The sequence below is a fragment of the Puma concolor genome, chromosome E4 (genome assembly GCF_028749965.1).
Source record: "Puma concolor isolate L17-30 chromosome E4, mPumCon1.1.hap2, whole genome shotgun sequence".
In the NCBI taxonomy this organism is placed as follows: domain Eukaryota; kingdom Metazoa; phylum Chordata; class Mammalia; order Carnivora; family Felidae; genus Puma; species Puma concolor.
In genome coordinates this window covers 25,604,833-25,622,534 of record NC_141683.1, presented here as the reverse complement: position 1 = coordinate 25,622,534, position 17,702 = coordinate 25,604,833, and the positions used below count along the sequence as shown (strand labels likewise).

Genomic DNA, 17,702 nt, shown 5'->3' with positions numbered 1-17,702 from the left:
GCAGGAGCCGGGGTCCCTGGGTGGCTCAGTTGGTTAAGCATCCAACTTCAGCTCAGGTCATGATCTCATGGTTTGTGAGTCCGAGACCCACATCGGGCTCTGTGCTGACAGCTCAGAGCGTGGAGCCTGCTTCAGATTTTGTGTGTCTCTCTCTCTCTGCCGCTTCCCTGCTTGTGCTCTCTCTCTCTCAAAAACAAACATTAAAAACAAAAAGATAAAGAGCAGGAGCTCTGAAGTCAGTCTGTCTGTCTGAGTTTAAATCTGGCCACATCTCTGACCAGTTATGTGACCTTGGACAAGCTGCTTAACCTCTCTATGCCTCACCTGTCTTATCAGTAAAAAAGGAATAATAATACCTACCTCATAGGTTTGTTGTGTGGAATAAGTGAATTAAATCTGTAAACGGTTTATTTTTTTTAAGTTTATTTATTTTGAGAGAGACACATGGGGGGAGGGGCAGAGAGCCAAGGGGACAGAAGATCTGAAGAGGGCTATGTGCTGACAGCAGAGTCCAATGTGGGGCTCAAACTAATGAACTGTGAGATCATGACCTGAGCTGAAACCAAGAGTCAGATGCTTAACCAACTGAGCCATCCTGTTGCCCCTGTAAAGACTTTAGAACAGGATCTGGCACATAGTTAGCACTCAATAAATGTTAGCTCTTGTGTTCCACACCTTTACATTTTGGGGTAAGAAACGTGGTTACAGTAAAAGATTAAAGGCAGGCTGGTCATTTTTATAATAAAACTTTATTTACAAAACCACAACTCTGTGTGTTTAGGTATCGCTATTGACAAAATGCTTACAGCTGAGATATTACTAAGCGATACACTGATTTTAGCTATACCTAAAACCACAATCCAACACTATCCCAGTTTCCTATTCCTGTGTGGCTCTGAATGCAGCTTAAGACAAAAACAAAAACATCATTTATAATGTACAATGGCTTAAGCAAAACACTTCTTTAGTTTTTTTTCTATTTAAGGGTTGGAAGTGAGAATACTCATTTAAAATTTGCTAGTTACAGAAAAAGGCCTAGAGAATAGAATATGGAGGTTCAGTTGCCCTGCTTTCATAACACAATAACTGCATGACTTTAGAAGAACATAAATAAATCATGTTGGGAAACAGTATATACTGATAATTTTGTTGTTAAAATTCATTTATCTAACACCGTGCTGAGGAATTAAGAGAATTTCTCTGTATATTTTAAAGTTTTAACTTATTCTATTTGCTGATTCACAAAGTCCTGCTCCATTTTAGGGATTTTTCACCAGTATGACACAGGATAACCAGTACCTATGAAAACCTAACAGCTTGGTTTTTTAAAAAATTCCTGTTAAGCTTTAATTCCCAGTTGAGCTTGCCATATGCATGCCTGGGTATACACATGGATGCATACTTGGTGGATACACCCCATGTATGTATACTAACGCCCCTTATTCAAGAATATAAAATTAACGGTATCTGGTATCTGGTTGTAAGAAAAATTCCCCAAGACTGTGAGGTAGTTGAGTGACACATGAAATAACCTCCAATCTGAATTTAAGAACACATTTATACCAGGTGGAGGGTGGAGAGAGGAAGAGGAGGAGGAAGCCATAGAAGAAAAGAACTACCATAACTCAAATTAAATTCAGGTAATTCATCTGAGATAGCAAATAAATAAATCAACAAATGTCTCATTTTTTTTTTCCAAAAAAAGGAGAAATCCATAGTATATCCTTGCTAATATTTTAAAAGTCAGTCCATTAATAGATCTTTTAAATAGGAAAATGTCTGGGTATTATACATCTCATAATCCCATTCATCGAATGCACTCCTCTGCTGAGATATCTAATGTGTCTTCATCTGTATTCTCTTCTATCTCTGGCAAGTTGCCCCAAAGTAGGAAGTTGACACCTGAAAAGAAAAGATCATAAAATTACTTAGAGCCAGCTACTATTACAACTCGGAACATGATATAGAAAACCTTGTATGTTAACATCCTTATATGGAACCATAGTGTTAACAGTAAAGAGAAAAGATATTAAAGAATGTGCCATAGATAAAAATTACCTAATGTTATTCATCTAAGACATAAACATTTCTTAAGCCCTTTGAAGTAAGGGCTTGAATTCTAGAATCTTCGAACTCCGGAGGATCTCAGCGCCCATTTCCTCAAACTCTGCCTCTAGCTGTATTACGCCATAATCGCTCTACACTGGTAAATTTCAAATCTATTTTAATGATTTTTAAGGATGGAGATCTCATAAGATTATTTTAGATTAAGTGTCTCTTTGGAGGGTACAGGAAAAAGGCTTGAGTAAGTCTCTTCATCTCCTCAACAAGCACAAAAGTAGCTGGTGGCTTTTTTGTGATTAAAAACAACAAGGTTTTAGAGCCACTTATAATACGAACTGCAATCCTTTCTTATAGGTGGGTTTTAGTCTGGAGGCTATCCAGGTTGTAGCTGCCATTACATCAAACAAAACAACAATCTAGGGGTGTCTGGGCGGCTCAGTCGGTTAAGTGTCTGACTTTGGCTCAGGTCATGATGTCATAGTTCATGAGTTTGAGCCCCATGTGGGGCTCTGCGCTGACAGCTCTGAGCCTGGGGCCTGCTTTGTATTCTGCGTCTCCCTCTCTCTCTGCCTCTCCCCTGCTTGTGTTCTCTCTCTTTCTCAAAAATAAATAAATAAGCATTAAAAAAAACAAACAAACCCAACAATCTAAAGCCTCCTAGTGAAAGGGTAGTCAGATTCCATACTGAAGAATCTAGCCTAGGCATATAGAAGGAACATGACAGACACATGATGGAAGATAATGACATGGTTTGTTCTGGGCACATAATGTATTACAGAACTTGAAAGTACTAAATTGGGAAAAAATACAATTTATTAATTGACCTCTAGGGGAGCCAATGGAGTCCAACAAGGAAAGCAAATCTCACATTATCAGGTTGTCAGTGTGGCCACGTGGTGGAAGAAAATGAGCCAGGGTTTGGAGATTTGGTTTCAATCTCGCTTCCACTTACCACCAGTAAGTACACCATGGGTGTTCTTACTACCTTTACTCTGAGTGTATGCAACTGCAGACAATATATATTATTTTTTAATGTATTTAAATTTTTTATAGTATGGCATTATATGTATCTTTTCTAATTTGCTTTTTTCATTCAACATGTTTTTGAGATTTACCTATACCCACATGTATAGCTTTAGCTCATTTCTTTTTGTTTCTGAATTCTGTTGTGTGAATTAAATACGTATAGAGCAAATATATATATATATAGCAAATAGAGCCCATCACTCATCACTTCCTCTATCTGCCATTTTGCACAGGTGCTCAAGGAGATATGTACAAGGAGGTGCACTATGGCGTTGTTGAAACAGTGGAAACAATCAACTGTCTCTCTTGGTTGAGATACTAGAATCTAATCAGGCAAGAAGTTAGCATCTATTTCATGTTGGGGGGGCGGGGGTGGATACAGAAGTCTGTCATATTGTTTTCTGCATTTTTTTTGTGTTTGCATTGTTTATAATAAAAAATACTCTGCCCTCCCCTCCCCTCCCAAGAATGAACAGTATTCTGCTTCTGGTAATATGGCTTTGATGAGCTAATGGAATAATAAGGAGTTACTAGGCCAAAATCTAAGGGATAATTAGAACCATAAAGGTAAGTGGAGAGCTGAAGTCAATTTGCCTTTGAGGGCATTTGCCAATCCCAGAGAATTTGAACTGAGGTTTCTCAAGAGTCCTCAGGAAAGTTTTGGGAAATCAGGTGGACACATGAAGCCTAGCCTAGAACATTGACTTGGGGCCCTTTCCATCTAAACATTCTAGAATTTCATAAAGCTTGTGTATGTGTTCCTTTGATGCAGCTGATTCAGGTGATTCAAGGACAGTCCCAGCATCATGAGAAACCCTGTTTTATACTAAGCATCTTGAAAGTCTCGTTTTAAATCACAATATTAGGGTTACAAAGGAGAAGTTTGATATTCTTGGAGTGAATACTCAGAGACATGAGTAGTTCGGCACAATTGGTTCAAAGCAGAAAAAATAAACTAAGAGATTGGATCTGACAGAAGGAGCACCTTCCTTTCTCTGTTAAGAAGGGAGGAAGGAAATCCTGTGATACATCTGTTTCTCATGGATTAGATTCAATGTGAATGGAAGAATGCTGGGCTTTTATCTTTGAAAAATTGACCAATAATTAAAAAGTAAATCAAAATGGAAAAATCTCCACCCTGTGTTTTGAATTCTATGAAGCAGGAAAAATAGTATCAAAGCAGAAACTTCCTTTAATGTGTCCATGGTCAACACAAATATAAAACTGGAGGCCTAAGTTAGGAGCCTGTATCTCAGGGGAGTTCAGATAAGTCTCTCCTCAAAAATGGCCTTCGTCACATCCCAGAGTCTGAAATTAAGACCCCCAAATGATGGGTTGAGAGCTACAATTGAATGCCAGGTGATTAAAAAAAAAAATCAGAGTCTATAAAAACCCAAGCATAATTGGAAGGTTTAAAGACCCTCAGAACCTAGCTTACAATTCATGATCTTCCGTCTGTGAAGACAAATCATCCTTAAGAAGAGGAATGTATTTTAAGTTCTGAAGAAGATTAAAACACACATTTAAAAACCTGAGGGTGTTAGTGCCAACTTGCATTATCGAATTCTTTAAATTTGTTCTGTAAACTAAAGTTCTGCAAACTTCAGTTCCCACTAAAAAAGTCCCACTACAAGTCAACCTGGTCTGTTGTGTAAGTAGGTAGGAGATAGAGAAAACACATGTGCACAACAAAACCAAATGGCTGCAGACAATATAAAATGTATTATGTAAACATCCTTTAAGAAGTGGTTGTCGGGGCTCCTGGATGGCTCAGTCAGTAGAGCATCCGACTTTGGTTCAGGTCATGATCTCATAGTTGGGGAGTTCGAGCCCCACATTGGGCTCTATGTGGTCAGCCTGTCAGTGCAAGCCTGCTGCAGATTCTGTCTTCCTCTCTCCGCCCCTCCCCGATTGCTCTTTCCCCAAATAAATCAATGCTAAAAAAAAAAAAAAGAATTGGTTGTATATTTTCCTACTAAATAACTAGTACAATGTATCGGCATTAAATATTTCCCTTGAATACAATTCCATCATAATTTATTTATATAGATGTCAAAATGTCTTTTTTTTTTTTTTTTTCCTGAAGCAACATCACCAAATACAGAGGTTACCTAGTCATCCTCCCTCCCAGGTCCTACTGGCCCAGGCTCCCCTCCCTACTTTCTTACACACACACACACTTGACCATCAGATCTAAAATCTTCCAAAATTCTCTGGAGTTGTAATACGTATCAGTGCAACAATTTAGAGCAACTATTAATTTTAAGAGACCAAGAAGCAAAAGAGCCAAGTCTGAGGCTCTTGTATATACAATGATGAAATAGAAATGGCAAGGAATTTTGGCTAGTAGTTCCCCTAACTGAATATTTGGGTTAAAAGCCCTGACGTTTCACACTTTCAACTCAGGTGAGAGGGTTTCAGAGAGAATCCTCAAACAATCAATTGGGAGTTTCACTCAGGTTTTGGTAGACAAGTAAATGTTAGAGGAATTTCCGAGTCAATTGTTTCTTACCGGTAGCGTCTAGTCTGTTAATATCATAAACTGCCTGGCTGTGAAACATCCAGAAGTGTCCATTGTTGCAGGAAAGAAGGCAGGAACAACAAGGAACAATCACATGATAACCTACAATGTTCCCACTAAGAAAGAAAAGTACATATACTCAGATACCAGGTAATAACTGGCCATATAAACATTTTCATGTGCTAATGTAAATGAACAGACCACCTCGAGTCCTCATTTCCTCCTAACAACCTCCATTGCTAGATCTTTGGGATGGGAGTGACTCTGGTAATGTTAAATTTGACAGTGCTACTGTCAAATACTAACACAGTCTCCATTTCCTTGCTAGTCCTGCTTTACACGTTGTCCTTTCAGAAGGTAGCTTCTAGACGCCATGCCATAAGGTTATGATGTGTTCCGTAGAACACCCAGAATTGAGGTGCTGTACAGACAAAATATATTAGATAAAAGGTTTTTGCTATCCCCAGGACTGTGGCAACTTGGGTTCTTCTATGTTCTAGTTCTACGCCAGCACCTAAAAACTGTCTCAACAGATGGAGGAGTAGGAAGACAGCATGAGCCCCTGTAAACCAAACACAAGCTGGCTGCTCTAATTTTAGTTTTAGTGTTTTTGAAGGAATTCAGAAATAAGGCAAATCCGTAGCTTCTAGAGAAAGTTGCAAAAGTTTTTTACTGTCTTCAAGATTATCCCTCTGATTACAAGTACTTCACTCTTCCACAGATTTTTTTTTTCCTATATCGTCATTATTAAATAAAGTGAATATACAGGGAACGTTTTAGCTAGTACTTTTTTTTTTTTTTTTTTTAATGATAACATGTACTTATACCTTGGGTTGTAAAAATTCTTATTATAGCTTGTTCCCACCCTGGGAGATGTGGGAGTCAGTCAGTTTTGTGAGGCCCTATAAAAAAATACTATAAAAGGTACCAGTCTACCTAAAATATGTCTTCTAATCATAATCTGCTTGAAAGGCAAACACATGAGAGCAAGTTGTTCTTGGACCAGGACTGACAGTTATTTGTAGGACTATATTGCAAGAGTAAATTCTATGGCTTTAATCACCATCCGTATTCATTCATTCATTTACTCATTCAATTCGTGTTTATTGAGCATCTATTACTATGTGTCAGGTACTGTTCCAGGTGCTGGGAATACAGCAGTGGACAAAGTCCTTATTCTCATGGAGCTAACATTCTAGTAGGGACGCATTCAGACCATTTTGCTCCCCTGCTAAGGCCCCTTCCGTGGCTTCCCATTGGCCAAAACTCAAAACAAAAAAACCCCTTCATATGAAGGTCTAGATCTGTGCTATCCAAAATGTGGCTGTTGAGCACTTGAAGTTTAGCTAGACTGAACTGAAGTGTGCTGTAAATATAAAACATATGCTGGATTTCAAAGACTAAGGATAAAAAATAGAATGTAAAATATTTTGTTAATAATTTTTTATGTTGGTTACATGTTGAAACAATATTTTGGTTATATGGGTTAAGTAAAATATACAATTTAAATTAATTTCACTTGTCTCTTCTTACTTTTTAAAATGTGGTTATTAGAAGATTTTCTTTATTTTTAGATTTTTTTAGAAGATTTTAAGTTACATATGCGGCTTGTAGATTTCTATTAGACAGCGTTCCTCTAGACTATCTGGATTCTGACCGCATCTCCAGTCTACTCACACTACTCTCCCTTGACGTTCACAATGTCTCAGCCATGCTGGCCATCATCTTTTTATTCCATGACCATGTTAAGCTTCCTCTTGCCTTGGGTTCTCTGCACTAGCTGTTCCCTGTGCCTAGAACATTTTCCCTTGCGCTCCTTGTCATCCTTTCGGATTTAACTCCAATGTTACCTTCTCATGAGAGGTCATCCCAGACCATGCTATCTCAAATAGCTCTTACCTACTCTCCCAACCTCTATTTTTCTCTATCATTTATTATTATTATTATTATTATTATTTCCTTTGGAGCACCTTCCACCCTATTCAATATCTTATTGATTTAAATATCTTACTAACCAATCATCTTCCCACTAGAATATAATGTCCAAAAGCCAGTGACTTTGTTTTATTTATTGTTGTGTTTCCAGCCCCTATAGCAATGATTAGCACATAGTAGGACTTCAATGTATGGTTTGAATGAATGAAAGAATGAATTTAAATCATCATTAGCACATAAGAATTTAAATTATTTGGATTATAATTTATAATCCAAACCTCATTTAAATGTTAAAAAAAATCTCAAATTTCTTCTCTCTAAAATGGGACAAATAATACTCAAGTCTGTCTACCTCTCAAAAGATAACAGTAATAGTTTTCATCTGTGTTGTAATTTATAGTCTATCAAGCCTTTTAACATTCGTAATTAATTTAATCTTCACAACACTCTATAAGGTAAACACAAAAGATATTTAAATTTCTATCTTCTTAAGTTAGAAGATTGTTTCTATCTTCTTAAGCTATAAATTAAACAAAGAAACAGAGGTCCAGGGATTTAGAGGCTTAAGGAATTTACTCAAGATCACATTTAGAGTAAGAGTAGGGCCAGGGCTCAAACCTGATTTTTACGATTGTAACTCTGTTTTATCTTCCCAAACTACATTGACTTTTTCTGAAAATTAAAGCAGATATTTGTCAAGGTGCTTTGAAAAATTATAAAATCATATACAAATGTGACACAAGACCCTTTTAAAAAATAACTTGAAGTAACAAATGGTTTTTCAATGGCTCACTGCATGGGTTATAACCAGTGCTCGATGCAGCCCACTGAACCTTTCTCTGTGCTGTGGTGTTAACATCCATCTTCCAAATGCAGGGCCATCTAGAATCTTGCCACAAATTACCATTTTAAACATGCGATGTCTTTCAGTTTACACTTGCAGATTTCAGTGAAATAGCATCTTCCAATGAAGTCCACTGCACTGGAGAAGGAAATGTGCAGAAATGGTCAAAGGTACTTTTTAAAAAATTGTTGTAAAAACACACATAACATAAAATTTACTAAATTAATCATTTTAAATGTACGGTACAGAAGTCTTAAGTGTATTCACATTGTTGTGCAATGAATCTCCAGACCTTATTTGTATCACAAAACTGAAACTCTATGTCCATCAGACAGCTCCCCATTTCCCTCTTCCCTCAGCCCTTGGCAACCACCGTCTACTTTCTGTTAGTATGAATTTGACCATTTTATATAGCACATATAAGTGAAAGCACATACTATTTGTCTTTTTGTGACTGCCTTATTTCATTTAGCATAATGTTCTCAAGGCCCCTCCCTATTGTAGCATATGGCAGGATAGCCTTCCTTTACAAGGCTGAGTAATAGTTTATTGTATGCATATACCACATTTTGTTAATGAACATTTGCATTGCTTCCTAGCAGCATTCTTCACAGTGACCAAGGTTAACCAAGGTTATTGTGAAGAATGCTGCTAAGAACACAGGTGTGCAAATATATCTTTTAAATCTTGCACTGAATTCTTCTGGGTATATATCCAAATATAAACACATACTCAGATACATATATACACCCAGAAGTGGGATTCCTGGATCATATGGTAATTCTATTCTCAATTTATTTAGGAAATTCGATGCTATTTTCCATAGCAGCAGCACCACTTCATATTCCTACCAATAGTGCACAGGGTTCCGATTTTTCCATATCCTTGTATTTTTGGTTGTGATTTAGCATGAATTTTGTAGACCCAAAGAGCTGAAAGAGACTCTAAAGCAGAATGATAGTATATTTTGTAAGAGTCAGTTAATACTTCTGAGCTTACCATAAATATGACAAAATTCCACTTAAATAATCTTATGTGTTCATTAATTCATACATATCTTAGCACGCTAATCCATTACTATTACAACCCCTATAAAGAAGAAGAGACAATAAGAAAAACCTGGTTCTAATGTAGACTCTGGTCTAACCTCTAACAATTCAATATATGAGCCCTCATCTTATTGCTTACCACATCTATTGCAAAGATGAATGGGTTAATATTTTAGGGGCATCTGGGTGGCTCGGTCGGTTGAGGGTCCAACTTTGGCTCAGGTCATGATCTCCTGGTTCGTGGGTTCGAGCCCCGCAACGGGCTCTGTACTGACAGCTCAGAGCCTGGAGCCTGCCTCATTTTCTGTGTCTCCTTGTCTCTCTCTCTCTCTCTCTGCCCCTCCCCAACTTGTGCTTGCTCTGTCTCTCAAAAACAAATACATATTAAAAAAATTTTTTTAATTTGTCTGCATGTGTGCATCTGTGTGTGTGCTACTAGTAAGAAAAAGCTTTAGACAAAAAAAATCATAGAACCTGTGCAATAGTAGGTTCTAGATTTATTGTCTAGTGCTTTTTTTTTTTTGTAACACACAGGTGCACACACACATACAGAAGTACTTAAAATATTAACCCAAATATCTTTGCAATAAATGAGAGCCATTTGCTTTGCCAGTAGGCATCTCTACACTTAAACCATTTCAGAAAAGGTTTCAAGAAAGGAGGAGTTCATAGCTTTTGAGTATATTTCCAAAATGTTGAAGTTTCTATCATCACAAAGTTCATTTTAAAGTATTATGATTGTTAGCCTAAATCTTGAAAATTACATAAGGGCATAAATATGCTGCCTATGGAAGAGAAAGTACCTCTTGGAGCTAGAAAAACGTACATTTGAGTAAAATAAAATGGCTATTTTTCCAAATAGGTAGCAAATTCTTACGTGTCTGAAAACAGAATTGAAGAGGACTTAATGATGCAAACAAATGCATAGTATCTGAAATAGTTGACAAGGATTGTTTTAGGGCTAGGTCTATTTCATAGGCTAAAAATCTATTTCTCTCTCATTAAGAGAGAGATTGTTGAGAAAAGAACACTGAATTATCTGGACAATGGATCTGATTCAGCCTGGCAAATTGCAAATAATGGCAGCAAATTATGAATATTTTTGGCCTAAAACTTTATGGATAAAAATGAAAAACTTAACTCTTCTAAGAGTACAGAGAACCTTGCCTGAATTTACCTAGAGTCTAGGGTCTAGGTCGTGGATTTGATCCAGTGAGTTAGGATGGTTGGGCGGGGCACAGCGCCAGGGGATCCAACTTAAGGGATGTGGTCACATGACTATAATTGAACCAGAAACATTACATCAGGACTGACCACTCTGGCTAAACCACAGACTTTGTCCAGACAGTCTGCCCACTTAGTTATACTCCAAGGGGATCATCAGACTGTTGGGAGTGGCTGGAACACCAAAATGATAACCTCCTTGTTGACTCCCAGAGGTCCAAACCATACACTTTTCCCATTTAGTTAAAGGCTACCGTTGCCCGCTACTAGCAAGACTTACTTGGTAGGAGGGATGTCTGTAGAGAAAAGGTCTATTTCGGTATCAGCCAGCAAAACAGCCTTCATTCCCCTAGAGCTGAGCACTTGTTTACAGAATTTGCAACACAGGATGGACACGCACCGGTCCTCGAAACTACAACTGCTGGTAGACATGGCGTCCCGGGAAGGATGCGGTGCGGGGTTTTGAAAAAGGAAACAAGAGCAGTACCTTTCCTAGTTGGATTCCCCCAGGCCAAAAATCAAATTGCGAGGCCTCGACCTTTTCTAAGCCCTAAAACTGGGAAGGAAATGAGTTCTTTCCTGTTTTCCCGTGGGAGGGTGAAAGTAATATTTATTGAGTAGGAACAGGGCGAAGCAGCAAATGTGGCTTTCCTTTTAACCTTCGGGGAAGGCAGTGGGATTTGAAGTGGGGAGGCGGCGAGCTACAAAAGGCCTGGGAACTTCTCTACAGACTCCCCAGCCACGCGTCTAAAGGGCTCCTCTACTCTTCAGCTCCCGCCCCTGTAGCAATTCCCTTAGCTTTCTCCTGCAGAGTCCCTCCGTGAAAGCTCCTCTCCTAAGCCCCTCCCTCGGAGCGCTCCAATTCCTCGCCCTCTGATCGCCGGCCACGCGTCCCGACCCACGCCTCCTCTTTGGAAATCTTTCTCCTCTTCCCAGGATCCAGAAATCCCCTCAGCTTTTCCCACCCGGACGAACCCGGGTTCTCCTCAATCCTCCCAGGACCCTCCCTTCTCCGCTCTGCTCGCTGCTAGGCCCCCGCTTCACTTCTCTCCTGGCAGCCCCCAGCCCTCAGCGTGCTGGCTGGATCTCGCGCCGTTTCTCTTGGTCCCGGTCCCTCAGCTCTCCCTCGTGCCCCCCGCTGTCCCCTTAGGTCTCCTCCGGAGCGGCCGCTCCGGAGCGCGCGATGGTGTTGATGGGACGGGGCAGAGGTCGCTTTTGGGGTTCAGTCGGCGCTGGGGTCTCTATCAGCGAACGCGTCGCGTTTTGCTCCCTCTTCCGCTCTCTCTGCCTTTCCAACCGGCTGTCAGTTTGAATTGCAGGCGCAGCGCACCGATTGGGAGAACCAGAGTTCGCCCGCGTCCCGCATTGGAAGGCTCGGGAGCCTTCCCCTGCTGAGATCTTAGTGGCCTGGAGACCGTACGCCCCGCCTCAGTAACGGTGCCGAGATGAGCTCGGCTTTCTGGTTGGCCGAGTTTGGCTCCGCCTCCGCTCCTATTGGCCGGCACCGGGGGGCTTGGGCAAACCCTACTCCCGCCCCAGTGAAAGAGGCAAGGCACTCCCTTCACGCTTCTTATTGGAAGACTTTCTACAGTCCCTACTGGTCTCTACTCTCTACTGGCTAAAATTCTCCGCAACGCCCCTCCTCTCTACCCCGGTCCAATTGGTAGTGCCTTCTCTCAAGAGTTTGTGTTTGGCTGTTGGTTCCATTTTAACCCCGCCCATTAATTCTACTTCTGGGCTCGGCAACCCTGGGAGGAGCTTGCTCTATGACCACGCCTCGGTGGTGCTAGTCACACCTCCAAAGTTTCTCAAGCTCCTCCTCCTCACTCCAGACCTCTCGAGATTAGCTATTCCTATTGGCTACAGGCCCCATCGGTCGATAGAAAACGGGCGGTGATTGGTAAGGGGGTGGGCTCTGCTTCCCGGCGGGGTCCTGCGGAGTTGGCGGAGGCTCCTCAGGGGACTAGGGGGATCGATCTGCGTAGAAGCGGGTGGCGGGGAAGAGGGGAGGAGATCTCTGAGTGGGAAGCGAAGCTGGGGACCTGAGACCCGTCGCGTCAGAGCCAGGTAAAGGCTCCTTCCCTCTCCCCTTTCCTCTTCCCGGCCGCCGGGCTGGAGCCCTGACTGAACAAACCCGGGCTGGGGCGGGAAGGAGAGGGCGCGGATGCTGCTTGCGGCATCGCCTAGCCGTGCCGCCCGGAATCACTCAGACGCCCTCCCCCTCGACCCTCTCCAAATCTTCCAGTACAGCCCATAATACTTCTCAAGACTGCATCTCTCACTGCCCTTCACCGCACAGTCTCGGGCTCTGCCCTGGGACTCTGCCGCTGTGCAGCAGGCACCCAGCCCCCTCCCCAAGTCCTCAGCCCCCTCCCCAAGTCCTCTGCACACGGGCAGGCTTGGTCCACCTTTGGGCAACCGTCGTTGGCATCACCCGTAACCATCGGCTATCCTCTTCCCCTGTCTCCAAGCCCTGGCAGACAGCCGGGTTACAGCCCAGGACCCAGAAGGATGATTGTTCCGCACTGCTTCCGGGGCTTTTTCCCTGTTCCAGCCCCCTGCCCTCCTGGAATGGTGCCTTTCACGCACTCCCTAGACCCATAGCAGGTCCCCAAGTTGCTAACATCCTTCCGTTCCATGTAATATCGTGGCCACGGTAGCCTCCTCACCACCCCCCCACCCCTCCCCGAGGTAATCCTCCCTTTGCCCTTTCCCCGCCTCCCAAACGTGTGCAGAAGCTCCAGTCATCTATCCCCGGCTCCCATGCAGCCTCTGGACCCCACCTCACACCCCCCTCCCCGCTTCCTGCCCGCCTGAACCACCACGCCGCCTGGGCTCCCTCTTCCTCCCGGCGCGGGAAGTGGGAGACACCAGCGGAGCACCCCCCCTCCCCTGACAAGGAGAGGGAAAGGGGCGACCTAGGAGGGAGGGTCGCCGGTGTGGCACGGTGGGGAGCAAGACTCCCAACTCTGCGCTCCCGCTGCTTCCCTCCCGCCTCCCGGACCTTGGCCAGGGCGGGATATCCTCAGGCACCTCCTGGTGCGAAGGGTCGGGACTGCGACCCTCCCGTCCCTCCCGACCCCCCTCGCCCCCCCCACCCCCCCAACCGAGCCTGGGTTTGGGTGCGGTATCTGGGATCTCTGGGCATGGGTGACAAAAAATATTGGGGGTGTCATTTAAGAGTTACTTTCGTCCGTGACTTGGGGGAGGCGGCGGCTGCCTTCCGCCCCCCGCCCCTGGGTTTTCCCGACTCCGACCCTCGCCTCTAACCCGTTTCCTGCTTTTGCCGACCACATTGTTTTCCTGGATGTGCCCCGTGCGGAGCAGGCTTTTTCCTGCAGGTCTCACCCCCCTCAACATTTTGCTGCCAAGAGAAGCTAGTAACCAAAAACAAAACAACTGGGAGGAGGGGCGGGAGGGGAAGAAAAGTTGTGCCCGGGTGGCTTGTCCCTCCCTGGCTTTGATCCCTTTTGATGTCCTGGGAGTTGCCCCAGCCGGGGGTCAGGGGCCGCGTAGGAGCCACTGCCGAAGAGTGCTCCCTTCGGCTGGCCGCTGCCCAGCGCTGGCGGGGCTCGGAGGCCGCCGAGGTGCCGCAGTCCCCGCCCGGAGCCCCGCGTTCCCGCCGCAGTCCCCACCCGAAGCCCGCGCAGGCGGCTGCTCCAAAGTGTTTTCTTCCAGCCTTAAAACAAAATCCGGAGGGAGCTTCCTTCCTCCGCACCTCGCCGCGCCGGGCTCTGTGGGCCGGGCGGCGTTTGGCCGAGATGAATGGGCCCAGGCCGGGCTTGGAACGACATCCCCTACCCCACCCCCGCCGCGATTAGGATCTGCGCCGGGGCTGATCGCCCCCTCCCCTTTTCCCTGCATTTACAGGCAAGTGAACCGGAGCAAACGACTTCCGATCCAGTCTGCGCTGCTGCGGCTCCCGTTTGGGATTTGATTTGCAGCATCTTCGAGCCTGTGCAACAAAAAACCGCGAAGCACGCCCAGCCCTCCCCCGGCACCCTTTTACGCACCCACTCCCTCCCGGGGACACAGCTGGGCGCGTCCACACCCCCGCACCCCCCACACCATGTTGTGCGGAAGGACTTCCACTCCCTGCCTGTGTCGTTGATGTCAGACCCCAGGCCAACCTCCGGGCGCTGCAGTTCTCCCGGCTAATGCTGAGGCTGCGGCTCCGGCTCTAGCACAGGAACCAGCCGCCGCCGCGCCCGGCCCCAGCGCCCACCGTCTGCATGTGCCCGCCGTAGCCTTCTGCCCAGCCCGCAGCCCGCGCTCCCCGGAGCGCTGGAGACCACCGCGGGGGGCCCCTTCTGCCCTTGGGAGAAGCGGTCTTGGAGGTATTGATTTCGGTGGTTGGATTTTTCCCGTGGATCTATCAATTCACAATTTGAATTTGGAAGAAAGAAGGAAAACATGACGTCTCCGGCCAAATTCAAAAAGGATAAGGAGATCATAGCAGAGTACGATACTCAGGTCAAAGGTAAGGGCTTTGAAAAATAGCACAATGCATATGCTCCGTGGACCATTGAGACATGTATTTCCACCCTGATTTGCAGGATGTTCATTTCTTTGGGTGGAGCAGGTGGGGGCAGGCTGAGCCCAGAGGTGGTTTCATAGGTGGGTTTGAGCCTCCGAGGGATGGTCTGTGCCAGGGGCCAAGGGCTCTGGAAAGGAATTTTCAGAGTGGGCTTTAGGTTTGCTCCTGAAGGGCTGGCCCTTATTTTGGCAGCCTTTCCCCCCAGGCTAGATGGGATGGGGGAGGGGCAGGAGGTTCTTGGAGAGAGAAAGGCGGCAGTTTGCCTCTGGGTGTCTGGGTCAGGTTTCCTTGAAGGACAACTGAAATCTGACAGGTGTTTGGGAATTTATTTCAGAGGTTGAAGAGTCCTGGTAGAGAAAGGCAACCTTGAGGAGGTATACCATTTGGGGAGCCCCTGGGGAGGCGGCTTTTTTTTTCTGCTGCACTATATCAAAAGGTGACATTTGCTGTGGCATCGGACACAGAAAGTCTGTAGCCACCTTGGGTGCACCTTGTACCTACCTGGTCTCTGGTTGCCCTGCATTCAATCAGAGATCAGAGAACAGAAAGAATAAGGTCATTTCACATCCCGTCTCCGCCCTCACCTAAGCATGAATGGAGTTGAGATGTTAGGGTTGCTGGGTGGTGCTGGTTCTGGAGCATGGGAAGACATAATTGTTTAACCCTTCTGTGTTGTCACCCTCTGCTCCAGAATGCATGCTTTTAAAGGCCCACTTCCCTCTGCAAAGATGTGGAGGGTAAAGCAAAATGTGGACCTGGAGAAACCAAGTGACCCTGTCTGCACATCTGGTTGACTACCTGACTTGGCACATGAATCAGAGCCTCTTCTCAGATAACCTTTTTTTAACCAGTCATTCCCATAAGAGGGGTTCCTGCCTGTTAAAGAGCCCCAGGATGTGTTTGTGCAAGGCACTGTCCCTTCCTGGCCATTCACTGGAAAGAGCCATGTGCTCTAGTCCATTGAGACTTCAGCTGGGGAGTGGGAGAGGTGGGTGGCCTTGAATGTTACACCACATGGTTGGAGCTCTGGGTTTTCCTTTGTTTCAGAGTACAGAGGGAGGGGCCCCTCCTTCTTTCCCTGCACCAATGCAAGGAGACCTTTTCCTATCATAGAGGACTTGGGAAGGGCCATGTCTCCCTTCTAATGATTGCCTCCGGTGGGAATAGTGTAGAGCTTGAAATGGGCAGCTGTCTTATCTCCTGGAAGGTTGGAATGTAGTTTGAAGTCCCCATTTTGCCTGTAGGGTCTTTTTAATGTCATCAGCTTGGTCATTTCTGGAGGTGCCCTGAGGGACCTTCTATCCACTGGGCTGCAAATATTGGTGGGTTTATTACAGAGATGGGAGAATTGATTGATTGATAGCTTCAGTTGAACAGGGATTGGGAGAGGTGTGGTCGTGAGTTAGAATTGAGGTCTTGGCCTCTTGTCACTGTTCATAATCTGGGCCTGTTTTTGTAAACAATAAGCCACTGGCCTCCGTGTCCTGTCCAGATGCACTGTATTCTGTTCCTGGAATCCCCCTTGCCATTTTAACCAGATATGTCATTCAGTTTTTTTACACATCCTATTCTTAACTGTTGCCATAGGGAGTGTTAATAACTTTGACTTTCCCGATTTCTCTCCAGAAGCACACCATTTGACTAAGGTGCAAAGTGATTTTGCATGTTTATTTTTTTGAAAGGTTCAGGGCTGATAGGTGTTAATAGAACCTTGTCTGTGGATTCCTATTGGTGAAAGATTTCTCACGAGTGTCTCAAAATTAAACACTTGTGTATTTACAAACATTGCTCATTGAGATGATGTAATGCAGTTGGCTATTTGGGGTTTCTCATCAACCTTGCCGCAAGCAGGAGACTGTTTTGCTTTGCTCTGATATTTTCCATTGACACCCTTCAGGATCATAGAATTTTATAGGTGGCTGAGCATGACGTCCTACTCGGAGAAGGTGCCTGATAAAAAGCTGATTTAAATGATTTAGTCCCTCATTTTATAGCTGAGGAGAGTACAGAGAAATTAAGAGGCTTGTCCAAGGTCACACAGCTAGGTGGTGGTAGTTCTGAAACCAGAAGCAGGTTACTGAGTTCCAATTCTGTATTTTATTCTATTCCTATTTGCTATGAGATGTCATCTGACCAGAGTAGGAAAAAAGAAATCCTTAAGCCAAAATCTGTCAATGGATACTAGTAGCAATACGAATAATAATAGATTACATTTTGGGAGCTCATGATGTTCTAGCCTATGCCAAGTGCTTTATATATGAATTGTCTTGTTTAATTCTCACATCAACCTGGGAAGTAGATACTATTTCACCCTCCATTCACTGCATGAAGAAACAGGCTTAGAGAGGGTAAGAAACCTTCCCAAGGTCACACAGCCAAACCCTGGCAGCCTGACTCCATTCCTTTATTTATCAGCTATTTATTGAGTGCCTTTTGTGTGTTCTAGGGACTGGTGATACAGCAGTGGACAAGGCAAAGACCCCTCCCTCCCTTGTGGAGCTT

General features: G+C 44.3%; 2 protein-coding genes across 8 annotated transcripts in view; one reads left to right on the top strand and one right to left on the bottom strand.

Moving 5' to 3' along the window:
- Window positions 1–438: 438 nt before the first annotated feature.
- Window positions 439–12,628, bottom strand: RUMY1 (regulator of UNG2 and MKLN1 interacting yippee protein 1). Of its 2 annotated transcripts, XM_025921107.2 has the most exons (4): window positions 10,944–12,628; window positions 8,451–8,528; window positions 5,603–5,727; window positions 442–1,902 (listed from the first exon to the last, which is right to left on the bottom strand). In XM_025921107.2, the coding sequence occupies exons 1-4, from the start codon at window positions 11,093–11,095 to the stop codon at window positions 1,808–1,810; spliced, it is 450 nt and encodes a 149-aa protein (XP_025776892.1). In that variant the 5' UTR covers window positions 11,096–12,628; the 3' UTR covers window positions 442–1,807. The 2 variants fall into 2 exon arrangements, with proteins under 2 accessions (XP_025776894.1, XP_025776892.1); XM_025921109.2 differs by lacking the exon at window positions 5,603–5,727 and having other exon boundaries at window positions 439–1,902.
- SRGAP2 (SLIT-ROBO Rho GTPase activating protein 2) overlaps window positions 12,576–17,702 on the top strand; it is a 235,426-nt gene continuing 230,299 nt past the window's right edge. For all 6 annotated transcript variants that reach the window (XM_025921150.2, XM_086693631.1, XM_025921151.2 and 3 more), the window contains exons 1-2: window positions 12,576–12,730; window positions 14,534–15,143. In XM_025921150.2, the coding sequence (XP_025776935.1) occupies window positions 15,077–15,143 (67 nt within the window). In that variant the 5' untranslated portion in view covers window positions 12,576–12,730; window positions 14,534–15,076. The remainder of the gene's footprint in view (window positions 12,731–14,533; window positions 15,144–17,702) is intronic.